General features: G+C 46.8%; 1 protein-coding gene across 3 annotated transcripts in view; it reads right to left on the bottom strand.

The window, feature by feature from the left end:
* Positions 1 to 19228, bottom strand: part of TTC7A (tetratricopeptide repeat domain 7A) — a 122809-nt gene that overhangs the window by 99197 nt on the left and 4384 nt on the right. For 2 of the 3 annotated variants that reach the window (XM_079941260.1, XM_079941261.1), the window contains exons 2-3: positions 8934 to 9097; positions 3599 to 3767 (exon numbers count right to left, since the gene is read on the bottom strand). In XM_079941260.1, coding sequence (XP_079797386.1) covers positions 3599 to 3767; positions 8934 to 9097 — 333 coding nt within the window. Of the gene's footprint in view, positions 1 to 1938; positions 2048 to 3563; positions 3768 to 8933; positions 9098 to 19228 lie in introns of all 3 variants that reach the window. The other variant, XM_079941262.1, reaches the window with a different exon arrangement.

Here is a 19228-nt window from a genome sequence, read left to right on the forward strand (position 1 = left end):
GGCCCCAACAGGGCCCAGCCCACCTCCCGGAGGCCAAAATGAGGCCCTAAAAATCCAGGCCTCCGCTCCTGGCAGGACCAGGTCAGTCTGAGCCCAGCTGTGAAGTTGGGGGACAGTTCGCTCAGACAGGGAAGTGAAGCTATTTTATTTTTCTATCTTAGTGAAAAATCTGTGGTGTTCATACTGTTTCTAAACAAACTTGACATGAACAATAACCTTTTTCCCCTTGGAGAAGTTGGAGGGTCATATATCACCCACCTCCCCACCAAGCAATATATACATATGTGCACGTAATGTTTCTGCACTTCAAGCAAGAGAAACCCACGACTGCTTCAACTGCCCCCTTCTCTCAAGCTCCTGGGACACTGTCTGAAGCCCTCCCTGGGAATCAGAAAGCATCTTCTGGTCTAATCCATGTCCCCTCGACTTCAGAGCAAGGCCAAGTCCTTGTGAGTGACCTGCCAGAGGACACCCTGCCTAGTCCCTCTGCTCTGAAGGGGAAAGCAGGTGCACTGAGTATGTCTTTTGTGGGTGAAGAGACCCAGAGCCCGCTCTTGAGACACCCATACACACGCCCCCACTGAGCCTCCAGGCCTGGCTGCTCAGGCCCCTCCCACCATGACACACTGCCCCGCCCTCCTCCCGCCAACCAGGTGTGCCTGAGAACTCAACTCCCTGCCCCACTGGAAGACACCAAGTGGAACCATGGAGCGGAATACGATGCAAGATGGTAAATGAGCTGACATGTAATGGCCTAGCCAGGCCGAGTCCTGTGGAGAAGGCACATCAGGCTCCCGCAGGAGGCCGCCTGGCATCTGACAGCCTGAAAAGAGGCAGCCTGGTGGCAGGCACTCTGGTTCACACACAAACCAACTGACGTGTCACTTGCACCGGCCTCAGTTTTCTCATCTGTAACCTGAGAATTGGCCTAGATCATTTCTATGCTTCCTTTCAGCCTAGAATTCTGAGCAGCCCCATCAAGGGGTGTTTACAAGCTCTGGCTGCCTGGGTTCAAATCCTGGCTCTGCCAATGCCAGTGACATCCACAAGAGTCCCTTCACCTCTCTCCTCCTAACTCCTGGGCTGTAACATGGGACTGAAGAGAACACCTGCTCAGGGAGGGGGGTTGCTGTGTGGATTGAATGAGGGCACCCCTGGCATGGAGTGTTTAATAAATATATATTATTATTCTGTGAACTCTGTGGCATACTGCTGCCACCGTTCTTATGATGGCCTGAATGTTTGTGTCCCCTCAAGTTCATATGTTGTAGCTTTAACCCGAAATGTGACGGTATTTGGAGGTGGTGCCTTTGGAAGGTAATTAGGGTTAGATGAGGTCATGAGGGTGGGGACTTCACGATGGGATTAGTGGCTTTATGAGAAGGCAAAGAGAGAGGGATCTCTCCATGAGCACCCATGGAGGAAAGGTCACGTGAGGACATAGCAAGAAGGTGGCCACCTGCAACCCAAGGAGAGAGGCCTCACCAGACACCAACACTGCTGGTACATGGATCTTGGGTTTCCCAGCCTCTAGAACCGTGAGAAATAAATTCCTATTGTTTAAGCCACCCACTCTATGATATTTTGTTATGGCAACCTAGCAGACTAAGACAAGCCCCATGCTCATAAGTGAAGTCAGGACCAGTGACCAGCCATCCCCATCCCCTACTCTCTGCACTGGGAGCCACACCAGGTCCCGCCGAACCCAGGAAAATCACCACCATGCACACCCTGGAGGCCACGTGCACAGTCTCAAGCACACGCAGGGTCAGATGAACCTCAGCATGCTGAGCAGCAGGGCGCAGGCATTGCGACAGGACAGGGAGGACGGGCAGAGAGGAGGCAAGCAAGGGGGAAGCCTAGTGCAGTCAGTGGGGGGCGGGGAGTCAGTACAGCCCATGAACGAGCAGCCCACGCCAGGGACACCCAGCTCCTTACCTCCCCTGCAGCACCTGTGACCACCGGGCCTGTGTTCCCCCAAGAAGCTGGAGGCGTGCTGGAAAGAGTAGAGAGCAGGAGACAGGGAGCAGTAGGTACCGAGCCAGGTCTACAGGAAAAAGTGCCGGAAAGGAGCCCTAAGAAAGGGTGTTAGGTTCGGGAGTCCATGGCGTAAGTGGTTTCCAAGAGGCCAGAAAGACCCAAATGCCAAATGAAGATCATCCCCAAGACCAGCCTGTACCGGGGGCACGGAGCAGGGGATGAGAGAGCAAAGGGAGAAGACCCCACACTGGACTGTCCCAGATGGGCACCTGCCTCCCATAGGCTGGCACCAGGTCTGTCTGGGGGAAGATCTCGGCAGATTTCCTGGGATTGTGTGAACAGTCTCTCAATGGGGAAAGGGACCCAGGGACCCACAGGTGGACAAACAGCTCTCAAGAAGCCCCATCGGCCATGGTTAAAGGAGGCTGTGCCCTGCACAGATGTCATAGTCAATCTCCCAGGACACAGAGGCGTGGGAGTGGGCACTCATAGTGCAAGGCCAATGTCAGAGAGTGGAGGTTCCAATCCTGGATGCACCGCAAATCTCTGGGTAACTCCAGGTAAGGTACATCCCCTCTCTGGGCCTCAGTTTCCCTGTATATAAGATGGGAGAATGTCCCCATCTCTAAGAGAAAAGAAGGTGACAAATACTTTACCAATGCCAGACACCAAATCCCCACAGGGTCACACGTGTTTCTAGACTTTTCTCTGGGGGTTGGTTTGTGCTGGAATAAAGAGATGATCAAACATCCAAGATTCCTGGCAACAGTGTGGACAGAGGGGCTCCTGGGACCTCACTGCCACCAAGAGCCACCACTCGGGCTCTGTGATCCCAGGATTCAGGGACCCAGGGAAGGTGGTGCCTGAAGCACAAAGTCTGGGGAGGGCTTTCACTGCCATGTAACACCTTCAGGGTCAGTTCAAGGGCACTCTTTCCCCAGGTGGGCATCCACAGCGCACATGATGAAATTCCTACATCACTGACCCTGTGTGCCTGGCTCCCCACCACAGCATCACTCGCCCTGGGAACTGGCTCTGACCTGCCCATCACAGGACCCAGCATTGCCTCCCTGGGCGGCTCACTGCAGGTGCCCAGCAAATGCCTGAGGAGAGCCAGGCTGCTCTGTGCCGTTGAGCACCTGATCGGTAGCCAACGCCAGTCACTAGTGCCACTCTAACAACGGGTGGCACGCTTTTAAAGCCCTTCTCACCCTGGTTACACAACTGATTCCTCTCGTTCATGGTAACCCTGTGAGGGTAGGTATTTCGACCCTGTCTTTCAGGTAAAGCCACTGAGGCCAAGAAAGGTGAAGAGCTGTATGCCCAAGGGCACACAGTCAGGTGACTATCTGTCAACAGAGCCAGGGCAGGATCCTGAGTCTTCTGACCTGACATCCGTCAGCCGGCATGTGCTGATGTGGTTGGTTACCCTGGCATCCACCCGGCTGGTCAGTGCCTGGGCACTCCCGGGGGTTAAGTACCTTAAATGCTGCCCTGCAGGCCCACCCTCAACACAGCACTGCTGCCCTGCAGCTGCCACCTGCTCCCGGCACATGGGGGCCAGAGTGTAACGAGCTGCGCACAGTGGTGGGGAGACCCGGCCGGTGCTCACACCTACCTTTGATGACAAAGGCCTCCGCCAGCAGCCGCATCTGATACAGGGGCTTATTCTCCATGGACATGTCATCAATCCCGGCCCGCGCGTACATGCTGATGGCATCTCGGTACGAGCCCTCCACGTAATGCAGCTTGCCCAGGATCAGCATGGCCTCACACATGTACTGCGGCTGAAAGGCCAAGGACCACATCAGCAGGGTCCTGCCCCAGAGACGCCGGCCCCACCCCCACCGGGGACCTGAGAATGAACGCTCTCCTCACCGAGCCATGAGGGTCTGCCTACGATCCTGCTCAGAACTCCCCTCCTCTTCCAGGAAGCCTTCCCGACCCTCAGACACATGTGGACAGCTCCCCTATCCGCACACCTGCAGTCCGTGGCCTATGCTGTGGCTCTTAGTGACATTCTTATGAGTCCCTAACTGCTTCATGTGCGTGTACCTTATGCCCCCAACTAGACTGCAGGCAGCTTGCAGACTGGCCCTGACTCCTCTCTCCTGAAGCTCCCAGAAGCTTTGGCCCACCAGTGGGCAGTCAGGGGCCCAGCCAAGTTTTGCGGGGCCTAAAGCTTATATAACTGGGGGGCTCCTCTATATATGCATATATGTACAAATATATAACTAGGTGAAAGGCCTTGGAAAGAGTCCTGCAGGTGAGGCAGCTGAAGCCCGCACTCAAAGCAGCAGAGCCCCTGCGGGGAGACGGCCACAGCAGCGGCACGGACAGAAGACAGGAGGAGAGTGAAGGCCCGCGAGGCCACTGCCCTCTTCTTATCAGAATCAAGTGCCTGCATTCAAACCGCTTTTCTTTCCCCTACTTGACCAAGTGCCGCTTACGCCCAAATCTCCACCCCATACAAGGCCTCTTAGGGCCTCCCTCAGAGCCCAAGGACGTGTGGTCAGCCCTGCCTGAGAGTCCTGGCCTTGGACGCGGGCCCAGAGCTCCCACCTTCTGAGGCCACTCCACTTCCATGTCTGTGCTCAGCCGACCCACCACCCTCTTGGCCAGGCTCTGGGCGCCACCCCTGCCACACAGCATCAATTCTGTCCACAGAGCTCCCAGGAGATGCAGCGCTGGTCAGCACCCCGGCCTCTGTCACCAACAGGAAGGTGTTGCCCCTGACTCCCTGCAGGGAGAGCAGAGTCTGGGGAACCTGTGACCCCAGGGGAGGCGTCCACCACTCCTCGCCATCTACTGCCCTCTCAGAAGCCAACGAAGAGAAATGGAACACGGCAAAGCCAAATTCTCCTTCCTCACTGGTCTTTGGTTTTTGTAAATACACGTTCTTCCTTTGCTCACACAAGCCCCCATCTAGAAGAGCCTTCCCTTCCCCTCGGTCTATCCAGATCCTCCTCTATCCTTCGGAGACTTGCTCAGGCCCAGAAGCCTCCCTGACTACCAGACAGCTCCCTTCTGCTGACCTCCTACAACGTCTCTACCAAGTGGACCCACTGGGCCCCTGCGTGCCTGACCTGTTGACTAGTGATTAACTCTCAAAGGCTGAATTTTTCAAGGGGACTTGCTAGTCTCCCCAGACAGGCTGCCTACACCCTGGGCCAGGGCCACAGATCACACACCCCCAGAGGCACGTGGCCCACAGTCCCTCAAGCTGAGCAACCGCTCTGCCATCCCTGCTCCCCTGGTCTCAAGCCACAGGCACATTTCCTCCCTGCTCTGGCCTGGTTTTCCCCATTGCTGAGGGTGAGAAAATAACAGCCACCCCTCAACTCCCAGCACAGCAATGCCAAGAGCATTAATAGGGCAAAGTCCAGAAAACAGCTTTGAACTTTTCTTTAGAAAGGAGCTAGATAAACACAGGCCATGAGTAATTATTATTATTATCCTGTCCTACTATAAAGGCGGAAAAGGGCAGCTAAGCTGAGGACACGTTTCAGGGCAAGATGACAGGGTGTAGCTCAGAGTGGTTCCTGGTGGATCAAAGACAGTTGACAGCAGAGCTTCCAGCAAGCTGGCAGAAAATTAAGGACAATGTGGTGAATGTTTCTAAAGCTAAAGTTATACTATTTAAAACGTTACCCTTAATTCTTAAGCACATCTGTCTTGTGTTTCAGTGTTGTTTTTCTTTTATGGAGTGATGGTTATAGAAGATGGTATGGTTTTGCTGTTGTGTTTTGGGGCTTTTTAAATGTCCTTACTTGGCAGAATGAAAAGTTGGCTACACTCAGCAGAACCCATGCCTCTGAATTTGAACCTGGCCTGTCAATCCAACAGTCAGGGAACCACAGAGCCCAGGCCCTGTGGAAGGATGCTATGTAGGAAGTCGCTGGGTCTGGGGAATAGTCCCTCTGCTGGGTGGGTCAGGCGTGTCACCTAGTCTTTTTGTGCCTCAGTGTATCTGTCAATAAATAGGGAAGAATGACCTCATGTGGATACCCAGGTAAGAGGAAGAAGAGATGAGGAAACACTTCACAGATGCAAAATGAGACCCGAAAAAGCAGGAGTGGCAGCATCACCACCACCGTTAGCTCAGGTTTCTCAGTCATTATTTCATTTCTACTCCAGCACTACGGAGACAGCACCAGGAAATGGCAGACAGCATGAGAACTTGGGAGTAGAGGCAAATAGGCCCGCGTTCAAGACCTGCACTGTGGTCCTTGGCTAAGTGACTAACCTCTCCTAGGTCTCAGTTTCTTCATCTGGAAAATGGGGATAATAGTAAATACCATTGCAGAAGGTTACAGAGAGGCACCAGTGAGAGGGTGCAAAGCCTGGCACTTGCTGGATAACAGAAGTTAGGACAAATGGCTCATTGTCACCAGCCTCCAAAGCACTGAGCTGTATGGGATCTCAGAGATGACTAAGAGTAGAAAGTTCCAAACTACCCTGAGGAGGCGCCCCAGGACCCACCTCCCCTCCTCATCCCATCAGAGCTACTCGGGATGCAGGGGAATCCACCTGAGATTTCATCTGCTGCCAGGAAAGAGCATCCCCCCAGCCACACCCTGGCCTTTGGGGTAAGATAGAGAATCCCACAAACTATTTTTAATATTTTATTTTCCCTGATCAACAGCAAGTTTTTGGCCTTGGCTCAGAAAACAGTGAATTTCTCGATTTCATTGGTGTCTATGTATGTCTTTGATTAACAAAGCACGGTAAAATTTTAAAATTAACCGCTAGCCATTTTTTAATTTTAGTTTTTTGGTCGCACCACACAGCTTGCGGGATCTCAGTTCCCTGACCAGGGATTGAACGCGGGCCACAGCAGTGAAAGCCCAGAATCCTAACTGCTAGGCCACCAGGGAACTCCTAAGCATGGTAAAATTTGTACTTAATAAATGTGATATGGTAGACAAAATAGTTTTCACAATAATACACGTGGATACCATTCAGCCAATACAAAGAATGAGGTACTGGCATGCAGAAAGCTTCAAGTGCAAGTTTTCAGGGCAAAAGTGCAACTTGACAAATATGAATCCTATGACTAATAAGAAAAGAAATCTCCACACATGTGTATGTGTGTTTGCTAACGCACAAAGAAAGCATATGGGATTCACACCAAATGGTGACTAGCGCTCAACTCTGGGGATGGAAGTGGGCATGGGGCTAGGGGTGGAAACAAGGATGTATTTATTAGTCAAACTCTTTATTTTATTTAGTGAATTTTTTTTTACAATAAGCCCGAGTCATTTCTATTTTAAAAAGAATTTTTAAATACATAATAGAGTCTACTGGAAAGAAAAAAATTAAAAGGGTCCTGGTGGGAAAAGCTTGAGACCCATGAATCAAGTCCAACCATCTTGATTGGCAGATGAGGAACTGGAGGGTCCAGGATGTCAGGGGACAGGCTCAGGGTCAAGCAGCTATTTTAATCCGAGACAAAACCTCCCAGAGCTACAATAATCCCTGTCAAGGAGTCTAAACGCAGTTACCTTAAACTTCCAGTATAGTCTCCCCACACTGCTTACAGAAAATGCCCCCCACTTCTTGGCCTGCTGTTCCAGTCCCACTCTCTCGCCCTAATGTCCCTTTACACCAATTACACACCAGTCCCTTACACTCTTGCTAACTGACATACTTTAAGGAAATTCTTCTAAGAGGAGCTCTTTGATTATACACTGCTTCCGTAGCTTGGAATGCCTTGTCTTATCTGTGTATGTCTATATCCTGACCTCCTTCAAGGTCCAGCCCCCAATGGGTCCAATTCCAGCACTATCATAATCCTGAGTTGACTCCCCACCTCACCCCAGGGAGTGTCCCCCTCAGACTTGCCTCCCCATGTATGGTACTCCTGTAGCATGTGTCACAGTACACCTTGAATAATTTTTTAATAGGACTATCTTCCCAGTAGCCTTGCAACCTCCCTGAGGGCAGGGTCCATGCTGGACTCATCTTTATTGCCCTGAAAGTACATAATACAATGCCTTGCACATAGTAGGTTGCAATAAAATACGTAAGTCAGGAAATATATTACTTTGGAACATCTCTTGAAAAATCATTTCCCCTTGGGGTCTCTAATGACATACCCATACTTCTTTTATAGTTCAGGATACATGGTAATTGAGAACAGTTTCAAACTTGAAACTGCCTGAGAATCACCAAGAGAGCTTGTTAAAATGCAGGTTCTGAATCAGATTTTGCATTCTTAACCAGCTCCCAGATGATGCCCATACTGCGTGTGGGTGGACCATGCTTCGAGCAGTAAAGGTCTAAAGAAAGCTGTGACTATTCTTCCCTCTATACTGCCCCTCAGTGCCTTGCATATAGTAGTTGCTCAATAAGTGCACATGGACTCGAACTGGCTTGCCATGTTATGGAGTGCTTCCGTTGCTAGCCAACTCAGAATGTTTGCCTGTTTCCAACTAGATCATACATTCACTGAGGTTTTATTTCCCTGAGATCCTCAAAGAAGCCAAAGGACCAGGCACAAACTAGGTCAACCAAACGCTGTGTAATAGAAATATATAACTTGGGCCACAAGTGCAAGCCACAAGTGTAATTTAGATTTTTCTAGTAAACATTTCTAGTCACATTAAAAAAGGTAAATATAGGTAAAATTAATTTTAATAATACATTTTATTTAATATATTCTAAATATTATCATTTGAATATGTAATCAATATAAAGAATTGATGCTCTTTTATATTCTGCGTTTTGTACTAAGTCTTCAAAATCCAGTGTGTGTTTCACACTCACAGCACAGCTCAGTTTGGACAAGCCATGTGGCTAGTGGCTACTGTATTGAACAGGGCAGGCCAACCCTTAAGGGACACTTGCTGCTCAGGTGACCAAATGACCCCAGAAGGTCCTCACAGCAGAGACGAGGCAGGAGAGAGGAGAGACAGCTCCAGGCTGGGTGGGTGGGGGGGTCTACAACTTACCGGCAGCCTCCCGTGATTAAGGATACTGCTCAGATGGTTTCTGGCTTCATTCATCTTCGGCTCACTCTTCTCCAGCAGAAGGATAGAGTCTTTTATCTTGGAGTGGTTCTCCTTCAAACACTGCTCCAGGAGGGCCTCGGCCAGGAGCAATTTCCCAAAGCCATCTGGAAAACAAGGCAGGGATCACAGTGGCTACGTGAGGACAGTAGTCCCCTGAACATGGCAGATGTGGAGACTGGTACACGCCCCTGTACCCACCCAACACCCCCAAGCCAGCATTTGAAAGGCTCGGATCTGAGAAAATAAAGACATAGTTTCTATGCACTTAAAACAGCCTTTAAAGAAAAAACACACATTCTACCATGGTCACAGCACCAACTGCCCCCTTGGGTTTATTTTCTGTAGTTCAGTGTTTGAGGAGGTGGAGTTCCCAGGACTTGGAACAAGCCCAGAATTTCAGAATTTAAAATGAGGGACAGAGATTGGTTCAAGATGGCGGAGTGGAAGGATGTGCGCTCACTCCCTCTTGCGAGAGCACCAGAATCACAACCAACTGCTGAATAATCATTGACAGGAGGATGCTGGAACTCACCAAAAAAGATGCCCCACATCCAAGGACAGCAGAGAAGCCACAATGAGATGGTAGGAGGGGTGCAATCACAATAAAATCAAATCCCATGGCTGCTGGGGGGGTGACTCACAAACTGGAAAACACTTATACCACAGAAGTCCACCCACTGGAGTGAAGGTTCTGAGACCCACGTCAGGCTTCTCAACCTGGGGGTCCAGCAACGGGAGGAGGAATTCCCAGAGAATCAGACTTTGAAGCCTGGCAGGATTTGATTGCGGGACTTCGACAGGACTGGGGGAAGGGGAGACTCCACTTTTGGAGGGCACACACAAAGTAGTGTGTGCATCGGGACCCAGGGAAAGGAGCGGTGACCCTATAGGCGACTGAACCACACCTACCTGCTAGTGTTGGAGGGTCTTCTCAGATGCAGGGAGTGGGCTGTGGCTCACCATGGGGACAAGGACACTGGCAGCAGAAGTTCTGGGAAGTACTCCTTGGCGTGAGCCCTCCCAGAGTCCACCATTAGCCCCACCAAAGAGCAGGTAGGCTGCAGTGCTGGGTCACCTCAAGCCAAAAAACCAACAGAGAGGGAACTCAGCCACACCCATCAGCAGACAAGCAGATTAAAGTTTTACTGAGCTCTGCCCACCGGAGCAACACCCAGCTCTACCCACCACCAGTCCCTCCCAACAGGAAGCTTGCACAAGGCTCTTAGATAGCCTCATCCACCAGAGGGCAGACAGCAGAAGCAAGAAGAACTATAATCCTGCAGCCTGTGGAAGGAAAACCACATTCACAGAAAGACAGACAAAATGAAAAGGCAGAGGACTATGTACCAGATGAAGGAACAAGATAAAACCCTGGAAAAACAACTGAATGAAGTGGAGATAGGCAACCTTGCAGAAAAAGAATTCAAAATAATGATAGTGAAGATTATTCAGGAGCTTGGAAAAAGAATGGAGGCAAAGATTGAGAAGATGCAAGAAATGTTTAACAAAGACCTAGAAGAATTAAAGAACAAAGACCTAGAAGAATTAAAAAATGAACAGAGATGAACTATACAATAACTGAAACGAAAATACACTGGAAGGAATCAATAGCAGAGTAACTGAGGCAGAAGAACGGATAAGTCACCTGGAAGACAGAATGGCAGAATTCACTGCCATGGGACAGAATAAAGAAAAAAGAATGAAAAGAAACAAAGACAGCCTAAGAGACCTCTGGGACAACATTAAACACAACAACATTCGCATTATAGGGGTCCCAGAAGGAGACGAGAGAGAGAAAGGACCTGAGAAAATATTTGAACAGATTATAATAGAAAACTTCCCTAACATGGGAAAGGAAATAGCCACCCAAGTCCAGGAAGTGCAGAGAGTCCCAGGAAGGATAAACTCAAGGAGCAACACACCGAGACACACAGTAATCAAACTGACAAAAATTAAAGACAAAGAAAAACTATTAAAAGCAACAAGGGAAAAATGACAAAAAACATACAAGGGAACTCCCATAAGGTTAACAGCTGATTTCTCAGCAGAAACTCTACAAGCCAGAAGGGAGTGGCACGCTATATCTAAAGTGATGAAAGGGAAGAACCTACAACCAAGATTACTCTACCCGGCAAGGATCTTAATCAGATTTGATGGAGAAATCAAAAGCTTGACAGACAAGCAAAAGCTAAGAAAATTCAGCACCACCAAAAAAGCTCTACAGCAAATGCTAAAGGAACTTCTCTAAGTGGGAAATGCAAGAGAAGAAAAGGACCTACAAAAACAAACCCGAAACAATTAAGAAAATGGTAATAGGAACATACATATCGATAATTACCTTAAATGTGAATGGATTAAATGCTCCAACCAAAAGACACAGGGTCGCTGAATGGATACAAATCAAGACCCATATATATGCTGTCTACAAGAGACCCATTTCAGACCTAGGGACACATACAGACTGAAAGTGAGGGGATGGAAAAAGATATTCCATGCAAATGGAAATCAAAAGAAAGCTGGAGTAGCAATTGTCATTCCAGATAAACTAGATGTTAAAATAAAGACTATTACAAGAGACAAAGAAGTACACTCCATAATGATCAAGGGATCAATCCAAGAAGAAGATATAACAATTGTAAATATTTATGCACCCAACACAGGAGCACCTCAATACATAAGGCAAATGTTAACAGCTCTAAAACAGGAAATCGACAGTAACACAATAATAGTGGGGGACTTTAACACCTCACTCACACCAATGGACAGATCATCCAGACAGAAAATTAATAAGGAAACACAAGCTTTAAATGACACAACAGACCAGATGGATTTAATTGATATTTATAGGACATTCCATCCGAAAACAGCAGATTACACTTTCTTCTCAAGTGCGCACAGAACATTCTCCAGGATAGATCACATCTTGGGTCACAAATCAAGCCTCAGTAAATTTAAGAAAATTGAAATCATATCAAGCATCTTTTCCGACCACCACGCTATGAGATTAGAAATCAACTGAGGGGAAAAAAACTTAAAAGACAAACACAGGGAGGCTAAACAACTTGTTACTAAATAACCAAGAGATCACTGAAGAAATCAGAGGAAATCAAAAAATACCTAGAGGGCTTCCCTGGCGGCGCAGTGGTTGAGAGTCCACCTGCCGATGCAGGGGACACGGGTTTGTGCCCCGGTCCGGGAGGATCCCACATGCCGTGGAGCGGCTGGGCCCGTGAGCCATGGTCGCTGAGCCTGTGCGTCCGGAGGCTGTGCTCCGCAGCGGGAGAGGCCACAGCAGTGAGAGGCCCACGTACCGCAAAAAAAAACCAACAAAAAACTTCCTAGAGACAAATGACTATGAAAACACAATGATCCAAAACCTATGGGATGCAGCAAAAGCAGCTGTAAGTGGGAAGTTTAGAGCAATACAATTCTACCTCAAGAAACAAGAAAAATCTCACATAAACAATCTAACCTTACACCTAAAGGAATTAGAGAAAGAAGAACAAACAAAACCCAAAGTTAGTAGAAGGAAAGAAATCATAAAGATCAGAGCAGAAAGAAATGAACTAGAAACAAAGAAAACAATAGCAAAGATCAATAAAACTAAAAGCTGGTTCTTGGAGAAGATAAACAAAATTGATAAACCTTTAGCCAGCCTCATCAGGAAAAAGAAGGAGAGGACTCAAATCAATAAAATTAGAAATGAAAAAGGAGAAGTTACAACAGACACCACAGCAATACAAAGCATCCTAAGAGACTACTACAAGCAACTCTATGCCAATAAAATGGACAACCTGGAAGAAATGGACAAATGTTTAGAAAGGTATAACCTTCCAAGACTGAAGCAGGAAGAAATAGAAAATATGAACCGACCAATCACAAGTCATGAAATTGAAACTGTGATTAAAAATCTTCCAACAAACAAAAGTCCAGGACCAGATGGCTTCACAGGTGAATTCTATCAAACATTTAGAGAAGAGTTAACACCCATCCTTCTCAAACTCTTCCAAAAAATTGCAGAGGAAGGAACACTCCCAAACTCATTCTATGAGGCCACCATCACACTGATACCAAAACCACACAAAGATACTACAAAAAAAAGAAAATAACAGACCAATATCACTGATGAATATAGAGTCAATCTGTGTGGCAAACTTCATTATTGTCTTATTGGAAGAAATTGCCTCAGACACCCCAACCTTCAGCAACCACTGCCTTGATCTGTCAGCTGCCATCAACATCGAGGCAAGACCCTCCACCAGCAAAAAGACTATGACTCACTGAAGGGTCAGATGACGGTTAGCATTTTTTAGCAATAAAGTACTTTTTGCATATAGATGCAAAAATCCTCAACAAAATACTAGCAAACAGAGTCCAACAACACATTGAAAGGATCACACACCATGATCAAGTGGGATTTATCCCAAGGATGCAAGGATTCTTCAATATATGCAAATCAATCAATGTGATACACCATATTAACAAACTGAAGAAGAAAAACCATATGATCATCCCAGTAAATGCATTAAAAGCTTTTGACAAAATTCAACACCCATTTATGACAAAAACTCCCCAGTAAGTGGGCATAGAGGGAACCTACCTCAACATAATAAAGGCCATATACAACAAACCCACAGCAAACATCATTCTCAATGGTGAAAAACTGAAAGCATTTCCTCTAAGATCAAGAACAAGACAGGATGTCCACTCTCGCCACTATTATTCAACATAGTTTAGGAAGTCTTAGCCACAGCAATCAGAGACAAAAAAGGAATACAAATTGGAAAAGAAGAAGTAAAACTGTCATTGTTTGGAGATGACATGATACTAAGAGAATCCTAAAGATGCCACCTGAAAACTACTAGAGCTAATCAACGAATTTGGTAAAGTTGCAGGATACAAAATTAATGCACAGAAATCTCTTGCATTCCTATACCCTAACAACAAAAGATCAGAAAGAGAAATTAAGGAAACAATCCCATTCACCATGGCAACAAAAAGAACAAAATACCTAGGAATAAACCTACCTGGTGAGGTAAAAGACCTGTACTCAGAAAACTATAAGACACTGATGAAAGAAATCAAAGATGACACAAACAGATGGAGAGATATATCATGTTCTTGGATTGGAAGAATCAATATTGTGAAAATAACTATACTACTCAAAGCAATCTATAGATTCAATGCAATCCCTATCAAATTACCAGTGGCATTCTTTACAGAACTAGAACAAAAAAATCTTAAAATTTGTATGGAGACAAAAAAGACCCCGAATAGCCAAAACAATCTTGAGGGAAAAAAACAGAGCTGGAGGAATCAGACTCCCTGACTTCAGACTCTACTACAAAGCTACAGTAATCAAGACAATATGGTACTGGCACAAAAACAGAAACACAGATCAATGGAACAGGATAGAAAGCCCAGAGATAGACCCACACACTTATGGTCAACTAATCTATGACAAAGGAAGCAAGGATATACAATGGAGAAAAGACAGTCTCTTCAGTAAGTGGTGCTGGGAAAACTGGACAGCTACATGTAAAAGAATGAAATTAGAACACTCCCTAACACCATACACAAAAATAAACGCAAAATGGATTAAAGACTTAAATGTAAGACAGGACACTATAAAACTCTTAGGGGAAGATATAGGAAGAACACTCTTTGACATAAATCACAGCAAGGTATTTTTTGACCCACCTCCTAGAGTAATGGAAATAAAAACAAAACTAAACAAATGGGACCTAATGAAACTTAAAAGGTTTTGCACAGCAAAGGAAACTATAAACAAGACCAAAAGACAACCCTCAGAATGGGAGAAAATATTTGCAAACGAATCAATGGACAAAAGGTTAATCTCCAAAATATATAAACAGCTCATGCAGCTCAATGTTAAAAAAACAAACAACCCAATTCAAAAATGGGCAGAAGACCTAAACAGACATCTCTCCAAAGAAGACATACAGATGGCCAAGAGACAGATGAAAAGCTGCTCAACAACACTAATTATTAGAGAAATGCAAATCAAAACTACAATTAGGTATCACCTCATACCAGTTAGAGTGGGCATCATCAGAAAATCTACAAACAACAAATGCTGGATAGGGTGTGGAGAAAAGGGAACCCTCTTGCACTGTTGGTGGGAATGTAAATTGATACAGCCACTATGGAGAACAGTATGGAGGTTCCTTAAAAAACTAAAAATAGAATTACCATATGACCCAGCAATCCCACTACTGGGCATATATCCAGAGAAAACCATAATTCAAAAAGCCACATGCACTCCAGTGTTCATTGCAGCACTGTTTACAATAGCCAGGTCATGGACACAACCTAAGTGTCCATCGACAGACAAGTGGATAAAGAAGATGTGGTACGTATATACAATGGAATATTACTCAGCCATAAAAAGGAATGAAATTGGGTCATTTGTTGAGACGTGGATGGATCCAGAGACTGTCATACAGAGTGAAGTAAGTCAGAAAGAGAAAAACAGATATTGTATATTAATGCATATATGTGGAATCTAGAAAAATGCTACAGATGAACCAGTTTGCAGGGAAGAAATAGAGACACAGATGTAGAGAAACAAACATATGGACACCAAGGGGGGAAAGCAGTGGGGGGGGGGGTTGTGGTGGGATGAATTGGGAGATTGGGATTGACATGTATACTAATATGTATAAAATGGATAACTAATAAGAACCTGCTGTATAAAAAATAAATAAAATTCAAAATTAAATTAAATTAAATTTTAGAAAAGGAAAAAAAAATATTGAGGGACAAAGTCACACCCGTGCTCCAAGGTGATAAGTTCTTACACAAGGAAGGAATTCCCTCCAGACAACTGAAGAGGAAAAATATACAAGCTGGCTTAATAACACATTGTCAGGTGCTCCTATCTTCCATGTAGCAGAATTGGTTTTCTCTGTTATTAAGGTATTTTAGCATGACCCAGGGATAACCTAGCAACCAAGGAGAGTTAAGGCCGGAAGCAGATTTACTGGTGTAGCACGGCAATCCTTGGGACTTTCTGGAGTTCCCGCACACGTTAGCTCGTCCACAGACCTCACCCCTTGGCTAGTGATTTCATACTGCTTGGGTTACTTTGCTGTCTCCCCCACAGCACTGAAAACTGCAATCCTGGAGCCACCGTATCCCTGCTACCTACAGCAGGGGCGACCTGAGGGGGGGGGGATCCAGGTGCTCAGGGTGCAGGGTTTGAGGTTGAGGGTGGTTTCAGGACCACCTTGGGTGGCTGTGCTTCGTGACTGGCTCCTGGCCTGTCCCCCTCAAACAGAGCAAGGACCATTTAATACAGGCACCCAATAAATAGTCGCTGAGTAATGGGATCCTTTCCACTCCCCCATGGGGAAGCCCTGAGGCTCAGGGAGTTCTGTGCCCATCCAAAATGCCTCCAGGGGGGCTTCCCAGGTGGCACAGTGGTTAAGAATCTGCCTACCAATGCAGGGGACATGGGTTTGAGTCCTGGTCCGGGAAGATCCCACATGCTGCGGAGCAACTAAGCCTGTGCACCACAACTACTGAGCCTGTGCTCTAGAACCCACGAGCCACAACTACCAAGCCCGTGCACCACAGCTACTGAAGCTCGCGCGCCTACAGCCCGTGCTCCACAACAAGAGAAATCACCGCAATGGGAAGCTCGCGCACCACAACGAAGAGTAGCCCCCGCTCGCCACAACTAGAGAAAGCCCATGCAGCAAAAAAGACCCAATGCAGCCAAACATAAAATAAAATACATAAATTTATAAAAAAACCAAAATGCCTCCAGGAACATGCGCTCGATCCCACGTCCTCTAGTGCTCTTCCTGCTGCCAGGATGGCATTCTCAGACCTACTCAGAATGCCACTCACTCCTTACTCTCAGGACCACTGCAGTTTGCTCACAACTCAAAGCCACAGGTGTAAAATTGCACGTCCCTGGATAATTGTCTCTCTTCGTGAGGGAGATTCCCCACAGAGCATCCCGGAAGCCCAGATGGATGCCACCGCCTAGTAGCCCATCCTTTGCGACCTACCTCATGATTTCTAAAAGTAACATTAGGAGGAAATGGCCAAAAATGATGGTTTAAACTATCATCCATCACTAGTGGGACAGAGTTGGTAGAACCTCTACAAAGGGTGACATATATCAAAATTATTTGTTGCACATCCCCATTGACTCAGCAATCCCATGCCTACAGATGTCCTCAAACACGTATGTGTAAAACGACCAACATATAAGGTCATTCCTGCTGCGCTGTTTATAATAGCAGAAAACCAGAGAAAACTTTATGTCCATCAACAGAAGGCTGATTAAATAAAGCATGATATAGCCATTAAAAGGGACACCATGCCACCATAAAAAGGAATGAGGAGGCTCTGTATGGGCTGTCATGACATGAACTTCAAGATAAACTGATTAGAAAGTAGAGCACACACAGTGGACCACTGTGTGTTTATGCATGAAAATATGTAAAAGGATAACACAAACATCTGCTAACTTTTCTACCTTACAGGGACGGGGGCAGAGATCGAGGGAGGCTTTTCACTCGTTACTTCTGGGTACCTTTGGAAGGTCGACCCATGTGAATATATTACCTAGTCAAAATTAAATTTAAATCGACCCAAGAATAGAAGGAATCTTCTACGTTTCCAAAAGCTCAGCCAGGAGGGGGAGTGGGCTGCTTAGAAGTGGGTGCCTGAGCAGCATTCCTGAGCTGTGGGCCACTTGGCAATTGGCTGGCCCCTTCTAATCTGTTTTGCATCTGTAAAACCTGAGGTAGAGTTATGAACCTCCTCCTTCCCACAGAACCTCATCCCTCTCCAGGCTCCGCCTGCCGGGCTGGTCCTGCCCCTCCGCCGTCAGGTGCAGCGGTGCGCACAGCTCCCGCCCCGCAGCGGTCTGCAGGTGCCAGTCTGCAGCCCAGCCTTCCGGCCACCGGGTCCCGCCTCCGCCACCCAGCTGCCCCGCCCAGAGCTCCCTAGGGTTCCTTTCCTTTCATGCCAAGAGAAACCAGCTTCCTTCTAGGCAAACCTCAATCTTGAAATACTCCCCAGGGCCCACACCTCTCCTCAAAATGTCCTCTGAACACATGTGTGGTCCGTGGGCTGGGGTGGGTCTGTGCGTCTTTGTGACCCAGTCCCGCGGGGTGAGTGCAGAAATTTAGAGTATATGTTCAGAAACACTGATAACCATGTCACAGAATAATTGTTGAATAAAATACTAAAAAATTGGTGGTGGGGGGAGCAGGTATCAGTTTATGTATTTTAAGAAGGTATCGGAACACAACAGATTGGGAATCTAAAAAAAAAAACCAGAACATAAAACTGAGCCTTCACCACAGACCGTTTGAGAAGCACTGCTCTAAACTTCAAAAGTGCCTTTTACTGAAAAAGGGGGGCTGGTATTTGCTGATGGCCCACTGAGTACCAGGTACGTTATTATATAGTATCATTTGATCTGCACAGCCCTGATAGGTAGAAATGATTCCCATTTTATAGATGACAATAAAGATGCAATGTTGTTATGGTCACAACCCACATAACATAACACAGCCAAAGAACAGTCCCTCTTCCCCACCTCCCACACACAGCAGAGCTTCTGACAGTTTGGAAATGAAGAACAGTCTAAGAGCTGTAAACAGTAGGTTAAAAGCGAATCGTAATTCCAAGGGCAGGAATAAGAGTAGTTCTCACTGTCACACACTTGTAAGTTTCAGACTGTTCTGTAGATTAACACTCCGGATCCTTGTCCAGAGCCTTTTTGCCCTCCCTCTTCACACCCAACTCAGTCTCTCTGTTTTTCCATTTAGCGTACACTCAAGTAGATATCGGGAATTTACTTTCTTTTCTTCCTTGTCTAACTCTCTTCCCTGCTCCACATTTTCCATCCCACTGTTCTCAACTGGTCAGTCTATGGAACTGAAGGGTAGTTTGGAATGAAAAGTTCTAGGTTTTCAGTTGTTAAATAAGAATCCAGGTGGATCGAGGCTTTCCTATCCGTCTCCAAAGGTAAAACAGACTGCTCTTCATCATCCTAGCGTACGAAACCTACTCCCTATCCTGGTTTGGGTAAAGTGTTCCAGCTTCTCCCTTGCTGGGGCATTAGGAAGGCCTTCCTCCCAGACAGTGCAAGAGACTCTGGGAGCCTGGCTCCTGATTCTGGCAGCCCAGCCCAGCTCTCTGCTCTTAGCAGAGGTCCAAAGGAAGTCCCCACTTAGTGGCCCGCCCAG

This window comes from Stenella coeruleoalba (genome assembly GCF_951394435.1).
Source record: "Stenella coeruleoalba genome assembly, chromosome: 13".
In the NCBI taxonomy this organism is placed as follows: domain Eukaryota; kingdom Metazoa; phylum Chordata; class Mammalia; order Artiodactyla; family Delphinidae; genus Stenella; species Stenella coeruleoalba.